This window comes from Zootoca vivipara, chromosome 5, assembly GCF_963506605.1.
Source record: "Zootoca vivipara chromosome 5, rZooViv1.1, whole genome shotgun sequence".
In the NCBI taxonomy this organism is placed as follows: domain Eukaryota; kingdom Metazoa; phylum Chordata; class Lepidosauria; order Squamata; family Lacertidae; genus Zootoca; species Zootoca vivipara.
In genome coordinates, this window is record NC_083280.1 from 60,432,562 (window position 1) to 60,457,629 (window position 25,068).

The window sequence follows — 25,068 nt, forward strand, 5'->3', positions numbered from 1 at the left end:
TTTCATAAACCTTCAGTGTAGGTTGCAATCCAAGGCCATGTTCATGCCCACAGTTCAATGCTGTTAATGTAATGATGATGGCAAAATATATTTATATATTTTTAGTTTCTATACAATATTTTAGTTTCTATAAATATATTTTTATATATTGAGTTTCTATACAAGCTATTCTCTCACTACAGTCTTTGCAGTTGATTTTCTTTGGTGATCACCATGAGTGGGGGTGTGGCAGGGGTGTAGAGAATTGAAAGGAACCTATGTTCCCTTGTCTGTTTGCTTGCTTGCTTGCTTGTGTTATTTGATTTCTAACTCACCTTTCCACCAGGGAACTCATGCCAGAGTACATGGTTCTCTTCCCTCCGTGTTTCATTTTTACACTAACCCTGTGAAGCAGGTTAGACTGAGCAATTTTAACTGGCCCAATTCAAGTGCCACACACTTAAATGGGCAGCTAAACCTTGGTCTCACGGTCCTAGACCAACACCCTAACAGCTACACTGTCAAAGAAGAACAAAATTCTGGGAGTTGCTAAAACCAATAAAACCACAATTAATGCCAAAAGTGTTTATCTGCAATGATTGGCTAACAAGGGAAATACCCTTCCCCTCACAACCAAAAGAAGGACAAGGACAAAGTCCAGAGAAATCAAATCACATTGAGGCCCAATATATATGGGAGAATTAAGAATGCCCTCACCTGATGTCTAAAAGCTGACAATGTTGGAGCAGGCTGATGGTGAACTGATCTGGGGAGAAATTTTCATATTTGGGGTAAGGGGATACAACCATTGAAGAGTCCAGTTTTCTTGTTGCCCTCCTTCAAGCTTGCCTCATAGGAGGCACATGGATAAGGACCTCCAATAACTATTGTAGGGTTCAGGCATGGGGAAAAGCAAAGTCCCCAGCCCTATAAAGTTTTATCCATCAAAACCAGCACTTTGAACTAAGCCCAGGAACCCAGAGGATTGGTGGACTCTCATTGACTGAATTTTCTTCTGAGCAGGGGAGGTGCTGGAATAAATGGCCTACATTCAATTCATTTTATGTTTCGGTGTCCCCTCTTTCCTTATTTGAGCTATCAGTGTTGCTGTACTCATTGTAGCTAGTCAAATAATCTACTGCCAAGTTTTTGGTAACTATTCTTAAGAGAGTAGTTATAATTCTGGCTTTTGCTGGCAGCTGTTCATTTTGCTAGTGTTACCTGTGGATCAATAGCAGGACTCTAGCAGTAATATATTCTCTGGGGTAGCTTGTTCTTTGACTTACAGCCAATTCCAATATGGTGTGTGTGTGTGTGTGTGTGTGTGTGTGTGTGTGTGTGTGTGTGTGAGAGAGAGAGAGAGAGAGAGAGAGAGAGAGAGAGAGAGAGAGGAGGGGTGGGGTGGCGGTGGGGATCCCTTTTGTAGAGGTACAAGAAGGGGTAAAGTTGTACCATAACTGAAAATCCTTGAAGAGTCTGCAATAAAGAGAAAAGAAAAGAAAAGAGAAACAAAACTAACAGGAATTTAGTATCATATTCTTTTCTCTCCACCCCTACCAGTAGGAAAGAAAAGAAAAATGAATACATAAGAATTGTCATATCTAACGTAAGGTTGTTCTTCATGGGAATCCATCCCAAATTATTCCCGTGGAGGAATATATTACATTGAAATTGCCCCCTAGACAAGACTTTTAATTTCAGCTTGATTAATTTGTCTACTCTACCGTAAATTGCCAGAAAATAACTTCCTTCACAAAATCTGTGCTCATTTAATTAGACCATGAAAAAAGCATTGCCATCTTAGTAAATATCTCATTTCACCAAACATCAAACAGGTCAGCATTAGCTTATTTTCTTTTTCTTGATTTGAGGTGTGTCATAAAATGTCAAAAATGGTATTTGTCTTATGCGCTTGGTTTCAAAATTTGGTTTCTGAGCTTTGTGGCATTTTCTGCCCATAAATTTCCTGGACACAGGACAAGTAAAATGTTTTGGGAACTATATAAAGGGGGACATCATTGTAGCTAATAAGGAAGTCTCTCTCTCTCTCTCTCTCTCTCTCTCTCTCTCTCTCTCTCTCTCTCTCTCTCTCTCTCCCCCTCCCCCTCCCCTCCCCCTCCCTCCCTCCCTCTCTCTGTGTGTGAGGGAGGGAGGGAATCAGGCTCAATCCAGATGTATCTGAAAATGGATGTTATTCAAAATACGTAAATGCCATGTGTAATATTCAGATGCAGAATAGCATTACAACACAGATGCAAAATCCAGAAATACAGCTCATTATTCCTACCACCATCGTATCTGTGTCTGCATGTGCAACTGTATACTGCTTTGTTGCCTGCACACCATTTGATCTTGTATGAGTTTTGGTACATAATAACTGGAGTATGTGATTTTTCCTTTAGCAGTGGAATCCTGACAAAACCAGTTGTTTTGCAAGTGGAAACGTCCCTAGGTATACAGAAAAGGATTAATAGGCTGGAGCAACTGAAAGCCAGTAGACTTTGTTCAGTTATTGGTTTGAATTTTTTGCTTTTTCAACTTTTAAGTTGCTTTGAGGCACTGTCTCTGTGCAGGTATGTTCCTTCGTCCAGACCTCGCCCCCATGCACCCTAGCATCGCCACTTACAGCAGCTGAGGTTGCCAAGCTGGGAAAGACTTCCCCATCTGTGCTCAGGGGTGCTCCCCCTGTCAGAGCACCCTACCTGAGTGCTTTTGCCTGGCTAGAATTTTGATCCCTCTTGCTTCCCTGGATGGAGGATAGAGGTATATGTATGCACATGCAGAAACTAGCTTACCACACAAAAGTAAGTTTTTGCATGCATTGTTCCACTCACTTTTGCCTTTGGCTCCAGCCAATACTGGCATGTGGCCCCTAAAAGGTTACCCAGAAGGGAATGTGGCCCTTGGAGTGAAACATGTTCTCACCCCCTGTCATTACTGTTTGGAGCCAAGAGTATCAGGGCAGCAAAGATTTTTAAGCATTTGTTTACTTATCGTATATTCCGGCGTATAAGACGACTGGGCATATAAGACGACTGGGCGTATAAGACAACCCCCAACTTTTCAAGTTAAATTATAGAGTTTGGAATATACCCGCTGTATAAGAAATACGACCCAGCGTATAAGACAACCCCCGACTTTTGAGAAGATTTGCCTGGGTTAAAAAGTAGTCTTATACACAGGAATATACAGTATATGGATTTCGTGCCCAGCTCAGAACTTGCAACTGTTCAGAATTAGAATATCTTGATCCTGTGGTTAATTTATGTACTGCTTAATGTCAAAATAGGCTTCTAAGCAGTTTACTGAGTATAAAAACCTGTTACATGGCCATTAAAATATAAACATCTATAATTAAAATGCACAATAAAACAATCCCATTAAAACAACACAGCAATATGGTGTAAATGCAAAGATCCGAACTGACTACTTCTTATGATTTTATTAATCTCCAATGTGTTTTGAACTGTACCTCTTCCTTTGAGGAGCTCACACTTTTTAAGCATGGCCTTTTAAAATAATAATAATAATAATAATAATAATAATAATAATAATAATAATAATACCTCTTATCAAGATGCCATTCCTCAACTTGCTGCGGTAAGGTTTTTTTGGGGATAACTTGGATCTTGGGCACCAACACCAACAATATCATATAAAAAGGTTATTCAATAAAATAAAGTAACATTAAGCATTAAAGCCTGGAAAAGTAACAACAACAAAAGCCCTTGTACCTAACAGTGCAATCCCATACATTATCTACTCAGAAGCAAGCCTCACGGAGTTCAATGAAGTTTACATCCAGATTAAGCAGACAGAAACGACTTACCAAGTGGGGTGGAGCCATGATGTTTGCTTCCCAGCTGGTTGGTCGCTATTGCTTACCATGAAGGGGAGGTTGGAAGGGCAAGGAGGTTGGCACAGTGCCAGTGCACCATCAGAAGAACCCGATTGGCTCCGCTGCTTTGTTTGCACTGCACTGTCATGAACTGGCAGGAGTTCCGGGAGGAGGAAAATGAGGAAGAGGATCCCAGTGAAGGGTACAGCTTGGAGTGAGTCACACAAGAGCCAGCTAGGGATAGGGAAGGTGTATAGCAGGCATCCCCAAACTTGGCCCTCCAGCGGTTTGGGGACTACAATTCCCATCATCCCTGACCAGTGGTCCTGTTAGCTAGGGATGATGGGCGATGTAGTCCCAAAACAGCTGGAGGGCCGAGTTTGGGTAGTACTCACAGGGTGACAGGATGATGAGAGGACAGGGGACAGTGCACAGGAAGCCGAGTAGTGGGACCCTCGCCAGGGCGGCCCCCGTCCTCACAAACACAGCAGGCCCTGAGACGTAGAGAACAGCAGGCTGGGCACTCCAGGAAGCAGAGGTAGGCCAGGGCCTGCAGCCTAATTCACTAGCTGCCCAGGTGGGGAAGGAGGCATGTGATTCCTCAGCTGAGGCAAACTGAGAGCAGGTGAGGGTTACATGCCTCATCAAGCCCAGGTGCTGCAATCAGCAGACACAGTAGAAGAAGGCAACAGAGCTGAGGTGCTGTGTCTGCTCAACTGCCCATGCTGAGGGACCTCGCCTTGGATTCTCCTTGCACCGTCAAGGGTTTCTACTTTGGGATTGACTCTGGAATGTATCCTGACTGTCCAAGTCTTGGCTTACTTGAACAGACCCCGCACTGTGTTTCCTGATATTTGGACTTTGCTTGTGTGGATTGATCTCTGGACTTGAAACTTTGTATTGGCCCACTGTCTGCCTGCCAGGTAGGTCAGGGGATCAGGACATGCAGTAGCCGCCACGATGCCTCTTGCCCTCCCTCCCAATTAGCAACAGCAACCCACCTGCTGGGAAGCTAGCCTACTGATCCAACTCCACCCACTAAGCTGCTTCTGATGGCAAATCTCAGCCCAGGATCCAAATGGGCTCTACCTGGTCTTTGGGGCTCTCTGCAGACCACATCTCCCACTGGCTTGCTGTACATTCACCTCCAAGTTATCTCACCTGGCTGAATATGTCGATGTATCCTTCTTGCACGCGGCGGGAGAATGGAAAGGTTTGTAGAAACCTCTTGTTTTTAATTTTATTTTGTAGATTGAGTATTGCCTACTATGGAAAGTAAGTCACATCTACTGTCCCACCCACTGTTTGCCTCTGGCCCCACTCACATTGTCTCTGGCTGAAAAAGGTTTCCCTCCCTCCAGTGTATTAGATTTCAGCCTTAAGTTTGTCACACCAGCCACTAAGAAAGCAGCTTTCAAGTGTTGGGGTGCCACCACAGAACAGGCCCTTTCAGTGGCCACTTCCAAACTCACTTCTGAGAGGCAGAGGCACTTGGCATTTGCAGCAGCCTTCTGAATCCATTCAGGGAAACCCAGAAGCAGGTTTCTGCTCTTGAGCCCTCTGCTGCTGGGTGTGCAAAAGACAACTCCCGTGCGCCTGCTAACTGCAAGGCAAATTGCCAAGCAAATGATTAGTGCTGTCAGGCTCTGACAGTGCTGATCATTTCAGGGACGGGATCTTTGGCCTATGCTTAAACTCCATCTTCCTCCCCCCCCCCCCCTGGCAGCAGTGACTCACATTGTCGCAGCAAACAGCAAGAGCACTAATTGTAGAGTACAGTGGGGGATATTGTACTGTGCAGATCTGACTACGGCAGAAGGTGTGCAGCCATCTGCTGTGCTAAAATGTATCGGGATCAGGGTTATGACATCTTTCTACGCATTCCGCCACATGTTTCTACCCACTGAGTGTGTGATCTTTGGAAACATTCTGTGTTACAAGGAGTTTTGTTCCGCAAACACTTTTTTTTAATGCACCATGGCTGTTTGGTTTGCTGAGCACCCACGGCTACTTTTCTTTTCTTTTGCTTCTTTGCTATTCAAATTAGTGGACAAATGCATCAAAATGTAATCTCTGAAAGCATTTGTGTCACTTTTCTTTCTCCCTGTAGTGAGGCTGAAAGGCTAGGCTTTCACAGGATAATAAATTTGCCATGCCAGCAGAGGGAAACAATCCATTCTTCTTTCAGCTAAAGAGACTGAAGGTGGAACTGCGAGCTAGGAGAAGCCACAGTCATATTGTTATGATCCAAGATAGGGGGATGCCCAACCAATGCAGGGATGGGAAGGACATGCAGAGGAAAATTGGAAGGTGAGAGGGAGTGCTTAACCCTCTCCCCAGCCAATCCTTTCCCCCAACAAGTGATCTCTAGGCAATTTTATGAATTTATTTCCCCAGATAGCTTCCAAACCCTGGCTATAACAAACAAACAAAAACCTTGAGAAGCATTTGTGGGAAGAGAATCGGAGGTTATGGGAGAAGTTAAGTATCCTACCCACCTACCTGTTCTCCCTTGTACGCTCCATCCCCCTTCAGTCCTTGCATCCCATTGGGGTGGAGAGGGAGCCAGGACAAAGTTCCTTAGCCAGGTCTATTCTTGCATTAACATTGCGAGGTATGGTTGGGGGATAAATTGGATTCATTTTGTATTTGAAGGCGAATCCAACTGAATCCACGCTTTCTTTAACACAAACTTAAAACACAGTTGATGCAGTTCTCCAGCTAAGTAATGCAAAAATGCAAATGCATAGTTTCGTCAACATGCATACGTTAGTGAAAATAACATAGAAAAGGCTTTACATTACAGAAAATTGCCTAGCAAAAATGTGTGTATTCGGCAAAATTGCCTACGAAAATGGGTCGACGAACATTGCTGAAATGCTGATGGGTTTCTATGAGGATTTTTAAAAAAGGAAACTGATGTGCAGAACTGTATTTAAGACTGGAGAAATGGAGATAAACCAAAACTGACAGATTCACTCATCCTTATTATCAAGTTTGTTTAAGCCAACCTTAGTTGTCACTTTGGGGGATTCCACACATAGCTTATCTGAGAAAAGGTCATGGGGAGAGCTGGGCTTTGGGGGATCAACTGCTGTCTGTCCTCCTGAAGGCTTTATGTTTTGCTCTTCTTAAAACCACAGGGGTGCTACCTGCTGCCCCATTTTATGGGTTAGTATTAGGGAATTGTATTTGTATAGCCTCTAGAGGGGAGGAAGAAGGCCTTAGGATTGGCTGCTTCTCCTTTTAGTTGCAGAATCAGCAAGTATCTGTAAGACTCAAAATCTAAACAAATCCACAGAGAAAAAGAGAAGGGGGGGGATTAAGAAAGGAAGAAATGAAAAAGGAGAAAAGAGGGGGAATGAAAATATCCTCTAGATATCAAGAATATCTACCAAGATATCTATCAAGAACAACTTGGAATAAAACATCTGACAATGTTGTACATTATTTTGAATTCCAGTGATTTATAAATACTATTTTTAAGAAGAAATGATTAAGGGCACCACCTTTCTCTTTTTAAATAAATAAATTTGGTCATTAGAGCTGTCTCTCAAACCTTCTCCTATCATGGAACCATTTATAGTATATTTGCAGAAATAAAGGAAGACTACTGACTTGATGGCAGGATTTAAATAAACACTCACACCTTTATTAGCAAAAATATGTAGAAGAGAAAGAAATAATATAGTGTTTGTTTGTTTTTAGAAACAGCAGTATGAAATAAGGGGGAAATAAATCAGAAGTTGAATTTGGGAGAAGCCCAGGAGGGGAGGGAAGAGGGAATGTAATATGAATGTTATGGATATGCGATGTATGTAACAATAGAAAAAGAAAATGGAATAAAAATAATAATAATCTCATATCATTACTTTTTAAATATAAAGGTTGAGGAGATTGCCAGTTGACAGCAATTACTTCTTTGATGATTGGAGGGAGTTGTAAATTCCTTTTTTTAGGGACAATTCCTTTTAAAAATGGCAAAAGAGCTCTTTGAGGAGGCAGGGGGGTGTGGCGGGCAATTAAACCTTGTTTTATAGCATCATAGAATTAGAGTTGGAAAGAAACATGAGGGTCATCTTGTCCAATCTCCTGCAATGCAGGAATCTCAAATAAAGCAACCGCGCTAGGTAGCCACCCAACCTCTGCTTTAACACCTCCAATGAAGAAGCATCCACCACATTACATAAACGTCTTTTCACTGTCAAACAGCTCTTACTGTCAGAAAATTCCTCCTGATCTCTTTTCTTTTATACTGAAGCCATTGCTCCATCTTCCATGTGTGACAGCCCTTTAGATCTTTGAAGATGGCTACCATATATCAGTGTCCTCTTATCCAGGCTAAACATACCCAACTCCTTCAACTGTTCCTTGGTTTCCAGACCCTTGAGCATCTTGGTCACCCTTCTCTGCACACGTTCCAGCCTGTCAATATCCTTCTTAAATTGTGGTGCTAAAAAGAAATCAAACACCTCTAACTTCTACGTGCCTGGATAAGCTTGCCTAAATGAGAATGTGTCAAAATGTTCTGAAGAGTACAGCAAAGGCGATTGCTTGAATTCAATAAGCAGGGCGTTCCAAAGCGTAAAAAAAATCTTTCTTTGCTGTGGAGCAAGTATTATGGTGCACCTCTATCAGTGCCAGGTCTGTGGATCAAAGCTGTCAAGTGGGCATATATGGGGTAAGTTGATCCTGCAATAAACTGGTCCCAAGCTGTTAAGGGATAGTAACACCTTGAACATAGTCAACCAGTACAAATCCCTGAGAAGGGGGGGGGGGTTAAATGCTGACAGGGTCTCACTCTCACCAGCAACTGTGCTGAAGTATTGTATCTGAACACTGTTGTACTGCCAGTGCTATTTACATGACCACACTACCTGCCGGTTGGTACCAGTTCATAAACGGCAGCTTGTCAGCTAAATCAGAATCACTCCCTTTAGCTAGATATTATGGACCAAGTAATAATAACAAGCGGTTTTATGCAACTTATTGCAGGATCCACCCCCCCTGCAAACCCTACTCAGGTTCATAACAGTTGACTGGTTAATCCAAGGATGGTGAATGTGGTCTTCCTGAGCATCTTCTGTTATTGGTTTTTATTTGGTCCCAATTTTGCTTCTTGGCTCTGCCTCTTGTTTTTCCTTGGATCCTAACTTGCTCTTTGGTACCGACATCTAGCTTGCTCCTTTGTCCTACCTCCTGGCTGATGCCATAGGATCTGGTGTTAAGCTCCTTGGCTTGTTGCAGACAGATGCCTATATCATCCCATTCCAGATCTTTCCTCTAGCACTAAGTAAATTGTAGAAGCATACTTTAGAATTCTGTTTGGTTTATTATCCTGAAGAATGAGGTCATTTCCATAAGATGGTTAGAAAAATGCAAAGTTTGACTTCTCTAGTGTGTGTGTGAAATAAGCAGAACACCATGCATTTTCTTTTTAACATATGTTGTGCCAGTGTAGTTATAATTTATTGCCCAATTTAGGATTATTTTCTTGGAGAAATGCAATGTAATTTTCCACCTCCTCTAGATAAAACCAGATTATCTCCAGTTTATCAGTGCTCATTTTCAGTTTTAATTTAGACAAATGTGCATTCTGACATATTGCAGATGTAGCCCATGATGCCATAGGATTTGAGATCAGCTCACCATTGTGCATATATCTCTGCTGTGACTGGAAGATTTTAATCCACCCTTCTGGAATACAGAATCACTGACATTTGGGAATATTTGTTTTCCCATGGTAGTTCTGCCCAACATCTGAGTTGCTGATTAACAATGCTGAATCTGACTATAGATTTCACCTTTCTGGGTGAGTTTGTAGCATCTTAATTGGATACAGGTGGATGAAGCCTCTCAAAAGGCATACCTGACTCTTCAACAGCTGCAGTCCTTATAAAACACTTGAATTTCATAAGTAAGATGTAATCTAGCTACTGCTACCTGAAGAGCAAAACAAATAGTCATTTGCAAGTTTATTTGGTATTTGAGAGTTTTGTACTCGTTAGGAAGAAGAAACATATTTTGAGCTGCTAATCATTTCAGCCCATTTAGCTGAGAGAGCTTAGTTGATTACCTGTAACATATCCACCATGTGCCCAGAAATATATAGGTCACAATTCAACACAGAATTAGGCACTCGGTTCACTAAAATCAATGGGCTTAATCAGACCTTACTATTTGCTGTGTTGTGGCTATTATCCTCTCATTTTACCTCTCCATTGTATTTTAATTAAGAAAAGGAGGAATACTCAAGCCAACACACAATATAGCCTCACCAAAGTGAGTGGGACAAAAATAGCTACTGTGAATTATATTGCAGTTTAGGATGGCATGAAACCAGTGCTTATCTTTAACATAATTTAGCGGCAATATTAATAGGCAGTAAGCACATATTAGATTGCAGCCATTTCATTGTCTCACTCATTTGGCACTTAACGGATGTACAAGACCACTTAAATGCATATATTCTGATGTGATCAGATGTTAACATTTACTCAGGTTTATTCTAATTTGCAGGGAACAGCAGATTTGAAAGGTTGTAGGAGAATATAATTCAAACAAAATGTTTTCAAGTGACAACCAGAATCTGAGATCTTAATTTTTATGGAAGGAGAGAACCTTATACGGTATGCAAAGAGGTTGTTACTAAAGTAAACACATATAGGCTGCAATCCTATATCTCTTGGACAATAATCCTGCTCATGGTACTGTTGACAGTACAGATAAAAACATGCATATGATCACACTGTTATTGACTATTATGTGGGGTATAAGCTTCTACAGCAGAAACACAGCCATGAACACCAATGACACACCAACGTATGGCAAATTGCATGGATTGTCTGTCAACAAGGGCAGTCTGTGACCCTCCACCAAAAGAAAGTCCACTTGCTAATAATAATAAACTTACTGTACAGGCATGTGGCACTTCCCCTTTGATCCTTTTACCTTTTGGACCATTCTTTTCACTCTTTTGAACAGCAGTTCAGCATTAGTATCCCTATGCAGCACTGAGTCTTGTGGATTCAAGGCTTCTACTGTGCCAGCACTGGCATGAGGGCAACTGAAGCTGCCGTAAGTGTGGTGGCAATGAAATACCAGATCTACAAATTTGCATTGTTTTGGAGTTGCTATATTGAGCCACCTGACCAAGTAATATCTATTCTGCCTGACAGCTTGATTCCATGGAGTTTGTTCTTGACCTGCTATGCTGGGACTTTTTAACTTCAGACATTTAAGATTGTTACTAAGATTTGATGCAAGAAAAACATATGATCTGTATTACTTGACTGGCCATCCTGTGTAGTGATGGGGGATAACTTTGATTCGGTTTGCATTTAAAGGGAATTTTACCAAATTCACGCTTTCTGAAATTTGTCTTTCTTTGAATTTTTCAATACAGTTTGCCAGCAGAGTCACATGTTTAAAAATGCATATATTAATGAAAACCGCATACAAAAAAATCATTATTATGGAAAATGGATTGGCAAATATATGTATATTAGGAGAGATGGTCTAATCCTTTCACTCTGCACAATTTTCCCAATGAAAACCACCCTCCTCAAAATATCCTCCTCTTTTGCCCAAGGAAGGGATGATGTTCTCTCTGCCTATAACAGCTTGCATTCCAGGGTAGAATTCTGCTTTTCATGCCTTAAGAATAAGGTTACCATATTTTTTTTTTCCAATGAATCCGGGAACACTTTTCAACTTCAATAGATTTTGTATGGGGACTGATTTGTAAATCTGGGGACTGTCCCCGGGAAATGGAGACGTCTGGTAACCTTACTTAAGAAGCTACTTATCCCAGGGCAAATAGAATTTAAGGATGGGGGGGTTTCACTGGGAGGTGGTGCAGGAGAAACAGTTAACTCCATGCAAATATTGTGGCTGGTGTGGTGTGTGTGTGTGTGTGTATGCAGATTTAATGACTACCTTGTTTGATCCTAATTTTGGGTACCTTTGGATGTATGAATAAGATGAGACAGTAGTAGTCCAATTTTTTCATGCCTTAAGAACTTACTTACCCCCCCCCCTTCCTTGGCCTCTCAGCCTGAGGTAATTCCCTGCCTTTCATGGTTCAATAAATTCTATGCAGGTGGAGCAATGAGGGTGGAGAGGCTTGATTCGCCTTCATGCTCCTCAACCTTGCAACATACATACATACATACATACATACATAAGCAAGCCTCAGCTTTTGCAAACATTTGAAACAGTTTTGCATGTATCCTCACTCTCAGCACAGAGAAAGGGAAGGAAGGAGGTCAGTTCAAAGTTCCTAGTCTTTGTAATTGCTATTACGGTATCGTTGCCATTGCTAATATCTCATCGTTGATCCAGAACCTATCAAAACAGCTTCCTTAGTTTTGGAAGAATTGTTTCCCTAAACATCCATTCTTGTAGCCTTGCGGGGATTGCTTGCTTCTTTCACATCCCCTGTTGCTCTTTCTTTCCTGCCTCCCACCACCTCTGCCCAGCAGCTTGCTTAGGTCATTAGTGACAAGCGGGTCATTACATTGGCTACAAGCTAGGAGACAATCAGAAACTTATTCAGAGTCATGGAAGCCAATAGATGATGCCCCCTCTTGATCTCTGAGCCGATGCTGCTAATAAAAATGACCCCTGAAAGCAGTGTGGGCAGTTCTTGCAATGCGTGTTTGTAAGCAGAAAAATAAAGGGTTTCCTTTTTCAGTAGAACAGCATTGGAAAAGCAATGTACTAGAAAGAGAACAGCCTTCGAGAGTGGCTAATAGATAGGAGCAATGGGAGAGCAGATAATTCGGAATTGAAACAACACAAAACTACTTCCAGAGCCCTCTTACTCTTTAACAAGGAATTATTTCTTTGCAACCTGAATCGGTTCTGCTAACACCACATTCATAGTTCCTGATAACATTTCCTTGAGGTTTATCCTGAAGTTATAGCCTTTAATTATAAAATAATAAGGAAATTGTTGCCTGCTTTGACATAATTCGTTTGCTTGAAACAACTGCCCCAAAATGAATGGCTATATCTTAAAGGTAGAGTGAACATACCAGAACTGAAAAACTTCCCCTCTACCACTCTTGAGCTGGTTTATGAAATAATAATATGAAATAATATTCTTAATTTATAATAATCTTCTTGATTTGAAGTTGGGAACTGTCAAAAGTTACACTAATGAAAGAATAGTGGGTGCTGCCAGTGCAAATGAACACAGTTCTTCTGAAATATAGCATAGAACAAGGGTGTTGAGCTATGATGCAAAAAGCCTTTGTTTATCATGGATGTCCCTATTTCTGAGGAGTGTTCTAATTGATGGGCCCTCTGGTCATGTGATGGAAGTTGGAACTGAAGATAAAATAACAAAAAAGCAGGTGTGAAGGTCATCATGATTGTTGTGTGAATGCATTGGAAATGGTTAAGCAATTTAAACCACAATTAAGAAATTAATCAAGATCTTCTTGTTGTTTAGTTGTTTAGTCGTGTCCAACTCTTCGTGACCCCATGGACCATAGCATGCCAGGCACTCCTGTCTTGCACTGCCTCCTGCAGTTTGGTCAAACTCATGTTCGTAGCTTCGAGAACACTGTCCAATCATCTCATCCTCTGTCGTCCCCTTCTCCTTATGCCCTCAATCTTTCCTAACATCAGGGTCTCTTCCAGGGACTTTTGCAGGGAGTCTTCTCTTCTCATGAGGTGACCACCAAAGTATTGGCCACCTCAATAGAAGTATCAATATCTTACTTAAGAGCATAAGGGAGCAATCCTAAAATTATAACATTCAGCACAGTCAATGACAGTAGATCAGTGCAGATAAGGCACACCACATGCTAGGTGAACTAGAGTAATATATCCAGATTTCAATAGGTTATATTTGGAAATGTTAGCACAATGAAGGACTTCAAGCAGGAGCAATTCTTCTCTCTCTTAAATTTTGATGCAAAAGCATGGTTTTCATATATGCACTGCTATATCATCAAAGCTCGTCTTGATGGCACTTGTTGAGGCAAAACCTTGATAGAATTGTTCAGTGTCTGGATGGAAGATTACCCAGTCATACTGTGTATGCAGCATCCAGTTCCATATTGGGGGAAAAGAGGGATATAAATGAAACACATCCATGGAGGATGGTTGGGGTTTTGCCTGATGGCCCAGATAGCCACACATTCAAAGGCATCTTGTGACTCTTATCTGTGTTACTGGGCAGATTGGGCAAGTAACTTTGTGTATCAAAGGGCTCAGGTTACAGCATATTGTGTGAGTCATGTTAGGAGATTGCAGGAATTTGTTTTTTTTTTTAAATTGTTTTTCTTAAAGGATTTTCTTAGGTGACAAAAGTACGTACAGCGTTCTGTTTTCAATTCATAAAGTCCTTTCTACAGGTCAGTTCCATTCAGTGTGAGACACAGCTTTTGTGTCAAGCAAATAGGTTATTTATTTATTGTTGGCAGTGTAAGGGATTTGAGGCCCCAGAGCATGGTTTGTTGCATTTGGTTGGTTGCAGTGTGTTTGGTTTTTAAGTATGGAGGGTCAACTTAACCATACTGTATTTATTTGTATGCTGTCGGGGGGGAATAGGTCATTATCCTGTTGGGCTGTATGTGTCATAAAGGTGAGCCACACTGGGGTGAAGCCATCCTTTTGTTTCTCCCCGTGCTAGTTTAAATTTGTTAGTTAACTTTTCTAGTAGGGCCGTTTCCCATTCAGCTTGGTACACTGGTACCAAGTGGTCTATGTTCACTCCTGATTGGTCCCTCCAATGTCTCATTATGATGATGACAATTAATTTACATATATACCACAATTGTCAAGAAGGGTTCTAAGCGGCTTTCAAGTATAAAATCAATCTTAAAAGAATAAACATTAGCAATGTGCACTGTATCTAGCTTCAGCAGCCCAGCTCACAAACCAATCTGGGCCGATTTGGGTGTCTCTGGGCTTCGGCTGGATCAGGTTGAGACAGCCCTGGATCACCCCAGCCTGACCAATTGGGCTGTCAAAAGGTGTGGCAGCCAGGGGACTAGAGTGGGGGAAGTCGCCGACAGCCTCTGCAGGGTCTGCTTCACCAGGACATTCCTTGCAGAGAATTGAACCTAGAAGGATTGAACTCTCCATTCACTAAATGAGTTGGGGCTCAGATCTGGATCAGGTTGCCTATGGATCAGATCAGAGGACAGCATTTTGATGGCTGTGCAGTAGAGTCATATGCATGTTTACTCAGCCCCACCCTGGCCAAACAGATTTACTGGGGGTTTCAGCCCCTTGGCTTATAGTGGAAAAGGTATAATTTGTTTCGTACTGTAATATGATTCCTTTCTTTCAATTTTTGGTCACACACCAGAATAATCATAGAGGGGGGGAAACCAAAGCAAAGGGCTATGTCAATCATCCATTTTAGTATTGACTGCCAATACAGGTTTGAGTGACCTGTGGGTGTTTATTAGAAGCGTGAGTCTTTCTGCTTTCATTAAAAAATAGAAATGAAACCAGTACTTTTCTAGCCCAACCTAATATGCTGGCAGCATCAGACAGAAATGGGAAAACAAATTAAACCATTAAAATGCTTGGTTTGTATTATCATTGTTCCAAAGTGTAAAGAATGCTAGAACTAGATTTAGACTTTTAAATAATTTGCACTGCCTTAACTGGGTGAAATACTTGTTGATACAAGAGGAATACTCACCAACCATTATTCAAGGTCCACATGGCTTTACATATAGTACATATCCTACAACATTTCTCTGAAAATAGGGACGTCCCATTCTATAATGATAATTTTACTATTTACACCACACACATCTTACTGGGTTGCCCCAGCCACTCTGGGCAGCTTCCAACATATATAAAAATGTCATTAAACATCAAAAAAACTTCCCTATACAGGATTGCCTTCAGATGGCTTGGGGGTCGGATAACTCCATACCCTTCAACATTTCTCCAGTGAAAATAGGGACACCTGGACATGACTAAACAACAACAATAACAAAAGGAAAAGTAGGACATTCTGGGATCAAATCAAACTGGGGCGGCTTCTCTAAATCAGGGACGTCCCTGGAAAATAAGGACACCTGGAGGGCGTGATAGTACAACTGTGAGTACATAATGTGGCTTGGCACATGTCTGTGATATGCGTAGAAATAATGAGCACAGTACAGGCACAGCTAAGCACATTAAAGTGCCATCATCCTCAATGGGTGAATGCACATGCACTTAAATTACTCCCATTCACATAAATTGTACTTAAAAGTGCATTACTTTTGGTTGGATCATCACCTATCTGCAGCCAAAGTTTGTAAAGGAGTTGTCTGACTTTTTAGTACGCATATTTAACAGCGAAAATTTTCCAACACTATCATAACTCAACTAAACACATCAACAGGATGCAAGTACTAAAATAATAATAATACAGCATCTGTGGCCCAATGAAAGCACATAAAAGGATCATGCCGGAAAGTGGCTTCAGTTGTCATTTCTAATAATTTTACTCAGAGCAACAAGCACATTCAGATATTGAACCACTTATGGAAGCAATCTCGGTGGGCTTTGCATTACACCCAAACGCCTAATGGAAAATGTCCACCTACTCAAAAAGATTTGCATTTCAGTGTGAAGGAAGAAATCAGCAGCCATTAGAAATGAAATAACAGCAGACTGATAGGACAAATAATCTACCATAGATGGTGGATGAATTCAAAACAAGAATACTAATGTTCCCAGAGCTTTTGCACATGCACAATCTAATTAATACTCAAAACTTGTTATTAGTGTTGTTATTTCTATATGGCATGTGCAGGTCTGAGGTTTAGGAGATAGCTGAGGTTTGAATGAGGGATTCAGCCTTAAGCCACCCTGATAAAAATACAAAGTCTTGAAGGAACAATGGTGGTCATGAAGCTTGGGATCCCAGCTGAGGCTGCAGTCCTATGCACTGTTACCTAGGAGTAATATTTATCGAACACAATTGGACTTACTTCTAAGTAAAGACAAATGGGCTTGTATTATAAATGTAGATGAGAGACCTGTCCCTCTGGCATTTTTCCTCCTAATAATTTTCTTTAATCAGCCTATTTCATCTATGGGAAAAATGGATTTTCCTTTCTCTTTTATTAATGAGATCAGCACTTCCACGCAGTCACACTGCAACAGTGCTACCAAAAAGATAAAGCTTCTATAAGAATTTGTGCCTGCCAGCAATTACCATACCTACCGGTAGTAAAATCTATATTTTAAGTACAATTGAGGACTGACAGGAACATGCCTAGGATTTTCTTTTTTGGAGGAGAGAGTTCTTTAGCTCAGAAAAAACACACACGTACCGCCTTTCCACAACAACATAAACATGCACAAGAGCTACACAGATTTTGATGTTCAGCCTCCAGCGGCTTTATAATGTTCACCCACCATTATTAAATCAATACCCCCTTCTTTGGGGAGGAAAGGAACAGTTTATGGGAAATTTTGATAAAAACAAAACACCACCTGAAACACCAGTCTTTACAGTCAGATCTTCCTTGGATGTACAACCACCTTTTCTGCTAATGCTCTTTAAAGCTAAGTATATTCTCGCTCCTCATGTGGTGCTTGTTTTGAGCAGAGAAAACAGCTCTGTCCTTTTGTGACAGAGAAAAGCTTATTTCTTCAAAGAAAGAGGAAGGAACAACTACAGAAGCTGTTTTGCTTTGGCTGGTGAAACGAGATCTAAGCACATGGTTACAGAATGATGCTTCAGTTCACAGGCAAAAGATTGCTTTCTCCACAATATGCTATGGAGCTCATTAGTATATTATTTACCCACAATACTTACAAGCTTTCCTTCTCCTTCCTATTTGGGAATGTTTACAGCAGTGAAACTTGAAAAGGCTCCATATCTTGTTTGCAATTCATTTGTAGTGCAAACGTGACTGTGGTACGTAGATAAAATAAAATCACCCGGTGGTAGTCTTAAAATATTTATTAATTAAAAAAAAGTTAAAATATTTGTTTATACAAAGATGAGACTAATCTCATGCAAACTCTTCGCATACAGTAAAAATAACTCAAATATTAGTAGGATGGATTTACAAAATAACTTCTTTATAGTAGCTTTTAATAGAGAAGTGCTGCGCTGTTCAGTGTGCTTAGAGCACTATCCAGAATAATTTACTTACAAAGCCATTATTTTCTTTCTTTTTTAAAAAAGATTTATACATTGTTCTATGGGGAAAGGTGCCAAGATTTTCACACTCTTCACTATGGTTAACAGTTAATACCTTATTACTACTAATACCCATAAAACTAGACTTAGACCTATGAACATTGAGTAATGATATCCTCAATACCACTGGACCTTGGGACCATTGATGTTTAATGTACAAAGCTGCCCAAACATTGCTGTGCAGCAGATTCCTAAGCGCCTTTACTAGGAAGTAAGGTCCAGGGATCTCAAGGGTTCCATACTTCCAAGTAAGGGTGCATAGGAATACAGCCGCAGATATTTTTTCTTAAATGGTTAAAGGAAAAAAAAGTATTGAGATCATTATGGATGGCATCTGCTTCTGCTTAATTACAAATCACATCGGATTTAGAATTTGTGTATATTACAAGTAATTTGCATAATTAAAACAATTAAGGGACTGACATATCATGGTAATTAGAAATGCATCAAACTTGAATGTTGTACAAAAGAGAGCTTCAATATGAAACATTAAGTCTCTGAGAATGAAGTATCCTACAGATTCTTGCACAACAGTCTTGGACATACTTGCACCGAACTTTCCTGTGTGCACAGATGGCAATTTGGGTTGTCTGGCTTTCCTCTAAATTGCTGGGATCCAAAACTCAAAACGGTGACATAAAATGCATGCCATTCATTTCTTCTGCTGTAGATGTCACAGTATTTGACTTGCGTTCTTTTCTGCGTGTCTCCTTTTTATCTCATTTTCCGTAGCCGTATCCTATTCTCTTTGTCTCTCTTTTTAAGGATAAGTATGAATTGGTTGAAAAAATGCTCCTGGTCTTTCTTCTTCTGAACAAGCCGAAACCGTTGATCTGTGCCATATTTCTCTGCGAACTCCTTAAATGTTGTCCTGGGGAGCGGGGGAAGGGGGGAATCAACATAAGCGACATTTTCACAAAGCTCTTCATTTGTCAATATATATATATTCTAATTCTTTGGCCCTTCATTCTACGTCCACCCTTTCTACATTGAAATTATTCTGAATGTGTCTTGTCATTGTCAGTAATGTTGGAAGTAGAAACACTAAAGCCAAAATCTTGAAATCTCATTGATCTACCCAACTTCTCATCCCGAGCCATTATTTTCATTCTGCAGAATGTAGACATACTTATCGATTGCAGGAAGCTTGATTAATATTTCACTGTGGACCATCCACAGTAATTGGATAGGATTCTCGAAAATTAAGAATGTAAATTCTTCTTTAGCTTAAGCCTGCCAATCGAAAGGATGTGACCCACATAATTTTAGCTGGAGTTAACAACACTATAAAAATTTACAAGGCGAAGACTTTTGTCAGACTCCATTTAATGAAATGCCTTTTGACTCCAAACTGAGAAATGGGGATTGGATTTATTTTTTTATTTTTTTGCCATGGACCCCTAGAAGGAACAAATCAGAGACATAAATCTAGCTTAGATGAATGGGGAATTTGCTCAATTAAATATACATTAGTGTGATTTTAATATATGGAAACTGAAATATTGGCTTATATTTGTGTTCCAAAAGGTTTGATTTTGTATTAACGTCTTTCCTCTGGTCTGTTCCCTGGCTATGAAAGCTAGCCACGCCTGAGCTTCAGTCTCAGTTCTCTTTTGGATTCCCCACCCTCTTTTATTTTATGTGTCTGTGTGTTGTCTGAGGGAGTGTAAGCGGGCAGACCTGTATGGGAGACCTTGCTATGGAAGTTCTTTGGCTGCCATATTCAGAGCCAGCAGACTAATTGGGTCTGCCTGAAGGCTTTGCCTCCTTCATAGCTATTGTCACAACTTACTGGTAGATAAGGCATTGGGTTGGCTCACTGGACAGGGGGTGGCCCTACCCTGCTCCACACTATGAATATTCCATTAGTGGGATCCTGGGGGAGGGGCTCTTTGTCCTTGTCGGGGGCTGATAGGCCATAGCACCCCAAACAGTGAGCGTGGGAAGTTGCCCTGGTTTGATGCATGTAGGACAGCCCTTAACCTTGGGCTAACCATCAACCAGCAGTTGGACTGGTTGATTTCAGGATACATACCCAACGCCTACACCAAAACCTGTTTTCATCTGTAATCATTAAAACTGTGGCCTGTTTACATCCCAATACTGCTGTCCTGTTTTACTGCAATTGCTGTTATGTTCAGCCTCCACCTGCTTGTGGCTTCACTGTGCCTGGGGCTGCAAAAGCTGTGCTATATGGGACTGAAGCTAATACATTGCTTCAGGCTCAGGGCAGAATAGGTTCACACAGAGACAGAACCCACAGAGGTGATTGTGTTTGTGCAGATCCCCTATGTTGCTTTTCATGAAGTTGAGCCCCTAGTTAGCCCTTATCACTTTAATCCTGGAGTAGGTGCAGTGACCATAAATACTGCAGCAGCTCCCAGAGAGTTTTGTTCTTATAAAATGAACACAAATCTGCTCCTGCCATTCTTGTCTAGCTATCACATTATTCTGGAATGTTTTCTGTTAGATTGCCAAAGGAATACTTTTACTCATACTATCAACAGAAGCTGCAGCGATATTGTTTATATCGGTATCTGACGGCATGCATAATTCTTCAAAATGCTAGTTAAGAGACAATGTTCATGTTTTATTCTTTATATTTGTAACATGAAACTTCATTATCATAAAGAATCTATCTTGATTTGCAAATTTCGTTATGAGAATCACATTTTTTTCACGAAGGGATTCTCAACAGCTTTTATGGAAAACAGCTTAGGAGAAGCAAGCAAGCAACCATTCAAAATCTTACATTTATTGTACAGTACTGACGATAAATTCTTATGTGGAAATAATTTGGGTTTTCTCAAAAGGCCGGCAAAGGAAACGCTTTACTGATTTTGCATTATAAACACACTTGTACTTATACATACTGCAAGCACTAATCACATCTGCAATTGGGTTCCTTAGTCAAAAGCATAATGAACTACTGCAATGGATTTTTAACTGTTCAAGTTGTTTAGTACAATATGATAAAAGCTACGGATCAAATCATCAAATTTAACATATGACTATGAACTAGATCTCAATCAGCATATTGGCTCTGATACTTAGTGCACCAATATATGAACATTTTGTGACTATGGACGTAAAACACTACATCTAATATACACCTTATGTACACAATTTATAGAGATGCTCCTGGCTATAAAGTTTAGATCTTCCTGCATGGTTGAGTTGAGAACTGAAGGAAAGGAGAGTTGGTGAAGACTAGCACTGAGCTGACATTTCAAGATTGTCAAAAGTTCAGCCTGAATTGGGGGAGAGGTACAGCTTACTGGAACACCCACACAGTTCCAGTTGGTGGGTGAACATCTGGGATGTATTCTGGGGGAAAAGATGGCTACCACAAAATGGCACCCACCAGCAGAATGTAATGGCCGATGAATGAAGTTGTGGGAAGGAACATAGGAAGCTGCCTAAGACTGAATCAGGCTCATTGGTCCACCTAGCTTGTTTTCACTGCCTGGAAGGAGCTCTCCAGGGTCTCAGACAGTAAGTCTCCCCACTCCTACTTGGAGATGTTGGGGATTGAATTTAGGACATTCTGCGTGCAAGACAGATGCTCTACCACTGAGCTATGGCCTTTCCTTGTGAAATGGCTCAGGACATGTGACCTAGTCCAGAGGGGCCATAGTGGACACCGTATTACAGGATTTTGAGGTTTCATATGCAGTTCGCCATAAAAGTTTTGAAGTTTGCCTATAAATGTGAATTGAATCAAACTTCTCCTCATTCATAACCACACTTTAGGTGCACTTTAAGGTGCACTAAGCACAGCTACTGTGCAAAAGCTTTAAACCATAATGGGGCTTCCTCAAATCTGCCTGGAGCTGCAGGGTTTGCTGCATTGTATCTAGTGCTTCAAATCTGAAACAACATACAGTTTACAAACACAATTGGTTCCGGAAGTCTGTACTTAACCTGAAGCGTACTTAACCTGAAGTGAACTTTCCCATTGAAAATAATGGAAATGGATCAATCTGTTCCAGATGGGACCGTGGAGTACTCAACCTGAAAATACTCAAACCGAGGCATACTTAAACCGAGGTATGACTGTATTCACATTCAACATTGCATAGATTTCTAGGCAAAACAAGCACAACCCAATTCTAGGCAGTGTCTAAGATTCTTAAATAAGATCAGTGCCAGAAAATAGTTCCATACCGTGGTGATAATTTAGATTCCTCCAGAAGCTTCTTAAACTCTTCTTTGGCTAGCAATAACTTGTTTTTCTTTTCCTTGTATTCTTCTCTTATTCTGGTCTTGACAAACTGTTCAAATATCTTAGGTGGAGAATAAGGGGGGGGAGTCACACATTATTAAATTTGCTAAATTGGTTGGTGAAGTTCATATTGGCTTTTAGAACAAGGGTGGTCCTTCAGATGTTGCAGGACAACAACTCCTGTCACTGCTGACCACTAGCCTGATGGAAGTCAGAGTGCACAGCTTAACCATCCCTGTTCTACAAACATAGCATGGTTCTGAAACCCATCTCCTTTCAATCATTGGAGAATGGGGACTGACATGAAAGCGTTTCAAATAGAAACCATTGCATGAGAACCTCATTCAGTTTTGTCTATGGAGAGTTGTTTTAATCTACACCCACCCATACACCTAGACCAAAAAGCAGCAGTATATAGCATAATAACCAATGTATTGTTATTAGCATGACTACAATCCTATGCAGTGTCCTGGGAGTGAGCTAGCCTCAGTGCAGCTTACTTTTGACTTCATTAGCTCAACCTGTAACTCACATTGAGCTCTAACAAAACATCTTCATCTAGTTGCCTGAAACACAACCTTTAACTTTTGATTAGAAATGCAAAGAATCTTGCAAGGCACTAGCTGTTGGTGTGTTGTAGGAACCCCAGATGTTATATTTGCTTTTGCTCTGGAAAATGTCCCAAAGCTGCACTCATTTACATTTCCCCTCCACTACACCACTGATCAGTAACATCTGAATCAACTCTTGAAATTGCTTGTTCTAACTCCAGGGATTTCACAACACCTAATAGGAGTTTAATCAGGGAAGGTTTCAAGACAAAGATTGTGGGTCAGCAGTTGAATTCAGGTTGGACAAGGTCCTGAGTTCAGTTTAGGGTGTGCATTTGGAACATTTTTTTAATGGGATGAATGAGATCTTTTTAGTCCATTTGTTACAAGCTGAACCCCAAAGTGCAAGCAACTCCAAATCTGGAGCTATGGATTTGGTGTCATTTGGTGTCGTCTTTGCTATTTTCTTCTTGTTTCAATGGATGGGGTGCTAGGGGAAAGCAAGGGGGAACTGACTGCTGGATTAGGTCAGTGGCTCATCTAGCCTGGCATCCTGTTCTCACCATGCCTAATTAGTTGCCTATGGGAAGCCCACAAGGAGGGCCCAACATGCTCCCCTCATTACACTCCGATAATCTGATGTTATTTTCTTAGCCTGTGTTTTGGGGCATAATGATATAAAATACGGAAGTTATTGACAGTGGAAGAGAATTTGGTTCTCTTGTTGGAATCAATGGGAATCAACAGAAATTGGAATGGCAAAAAAGAACCAACACCATGAAAAACCAAAAGGAAGGAAGTTTTCAATCATGAAAATGAATAGAGCAACAAAACTGTTGCTGACATCACACACCCCTAGTTCAGTTCCCAGTAGTTCTAATCAAGAGAATCTAGGTGCCAGACTTTTTTGGGGGGGAACTCTGCAGGAGACCTTAAATAACTGTTGCTGGTTGGATCATACAGCACTGGGCTCAATGAACTAATGTTTGGCTCTGTTTCATAAGTTCATAAAGGGACTTTGGCAAATTGCTGGTAGGCATGCAAATGAAGCAATGCTATACTTTTTGATGACACCTAATAGTAATTGATTTGACAGGTAATATCTGCCTGCAAAGGGAAATTGCTTCACAAAGACACTTTTACTTCTGTGTGCCTTAGTACTCCTAGTGTATGTTCCCCGAGGCTCACAATATCATTTCTTTTACATCTGTAGAGTAATCATTGTTAATCTGCTGTGACCTTTTCACAGTAATTGATCTGTGAGATGAGATGAAATACCAATAAAACAAGAGAAAGTTCAATCCACAATCCAATTCTGATCCACTTAGTTCCAGGGTAACTGGCTTTCTGCGGAAAGATTGGAGAGGAAGTAGTTTGATGGTTGTTCTAACAAATGTAAACCCGAGGCTGTTTGGGCAGGATTGGAGTCGCCATCTATATATGGTATGGCATGTAGCTGGATGTTGTGGCTAATTAGAGGTTAAATAACAGTAGACTGTTGGGTCTGAACCACGGGCTGAAGGCTAACGAAGTAGTTTTCTGGCTAATTGCAGCACCATGATTCATGACTTGCTTGATTCATGCACTGGCATAACAAATTGAAAAAAACATTGGTCTAGAAGGCTCACTGCAAGATTCACTGAAGTGACTCAAGTGAGCACAATTGCAAGTGGAGTAATTTGAGGGCTGGCACTTAGATTCTAACTTGACTGGGAGGTACCATATTTTCCATGCAGAAGGTCCCGGGTTCAATCCCCGGCATCCAGGTAAGGCTGAGAAAGGTTTCTGCCTGAAAAGTTGGAAACCTGCTGCCAGCCACTGTAGACAATGCTGAGCCACATGGACCAATGATCTGACTTGGTATAAAGCAGGCACATGTGCTCATCATATGATGCATATTTTAGGGAGAAAAGAGCATGTGCGGAATGGGAATTACAAAAATGTAGCTCAACGCAACTGATTTAGAATAGCCCATTTTTATATTTCATACCAACAAATGAGGTCCTCCCCCCCATCCAACTAGGGGCAATGGGCACATGGAAGCAGGCTTCAGTCCAAGTATCCCTATCCACACATGGAAACCGCACATGGAAACACGTGCTGCATATGTGATTTCCCAATCCAGCAGCTATGATGCATATTTAGCCTGGCAAATAAATTGCACCTGTATTGATTAGCACTTTAGGAATGGGGTGGGGGTAAAGTTTGGATTTCCCTGAGTCAGCTCTCCCTTCAAACTGCCTTATTGGCATATCTATGCTTCTTTGCCAGGGCCATGCATGCACAGCTGGATCAT

At 41.0% G+C, this 25,068-nt stretch overlaps 1 protein-coding gene across 1 annotated transcript in view; it reads right to left on the bottom strand.

Annotated features, from left to right (window-relative positions):
• Nucleotides 1–18,167: 18,167 nt before the first annotated feature.
• The window catches only part of TCERG1L (transcription elongation regulator 1 like), a 158,323-nt gene continuing 151,422 nt past the window's right edge, over nt 18,168–25,068 (bottom strand). The window contains exons 12-13 of the mRNA XM_035138259.2: nt 22,164–22,282; nt 18,168–18,867 (exon numbers count right to left, since the gene is read on the bottom strand). Of these exons, the coding sequence (XP_034994150.2) occupies nt 18,711–18,867; nt 22,164–22,282 (276 nt within the window). The 3' untranslated portion in view covers nt 18,168–18,710. The remainder of the gene's footprint in view (nt 18,868–22,163; nt 22,283–25,068) is intronic.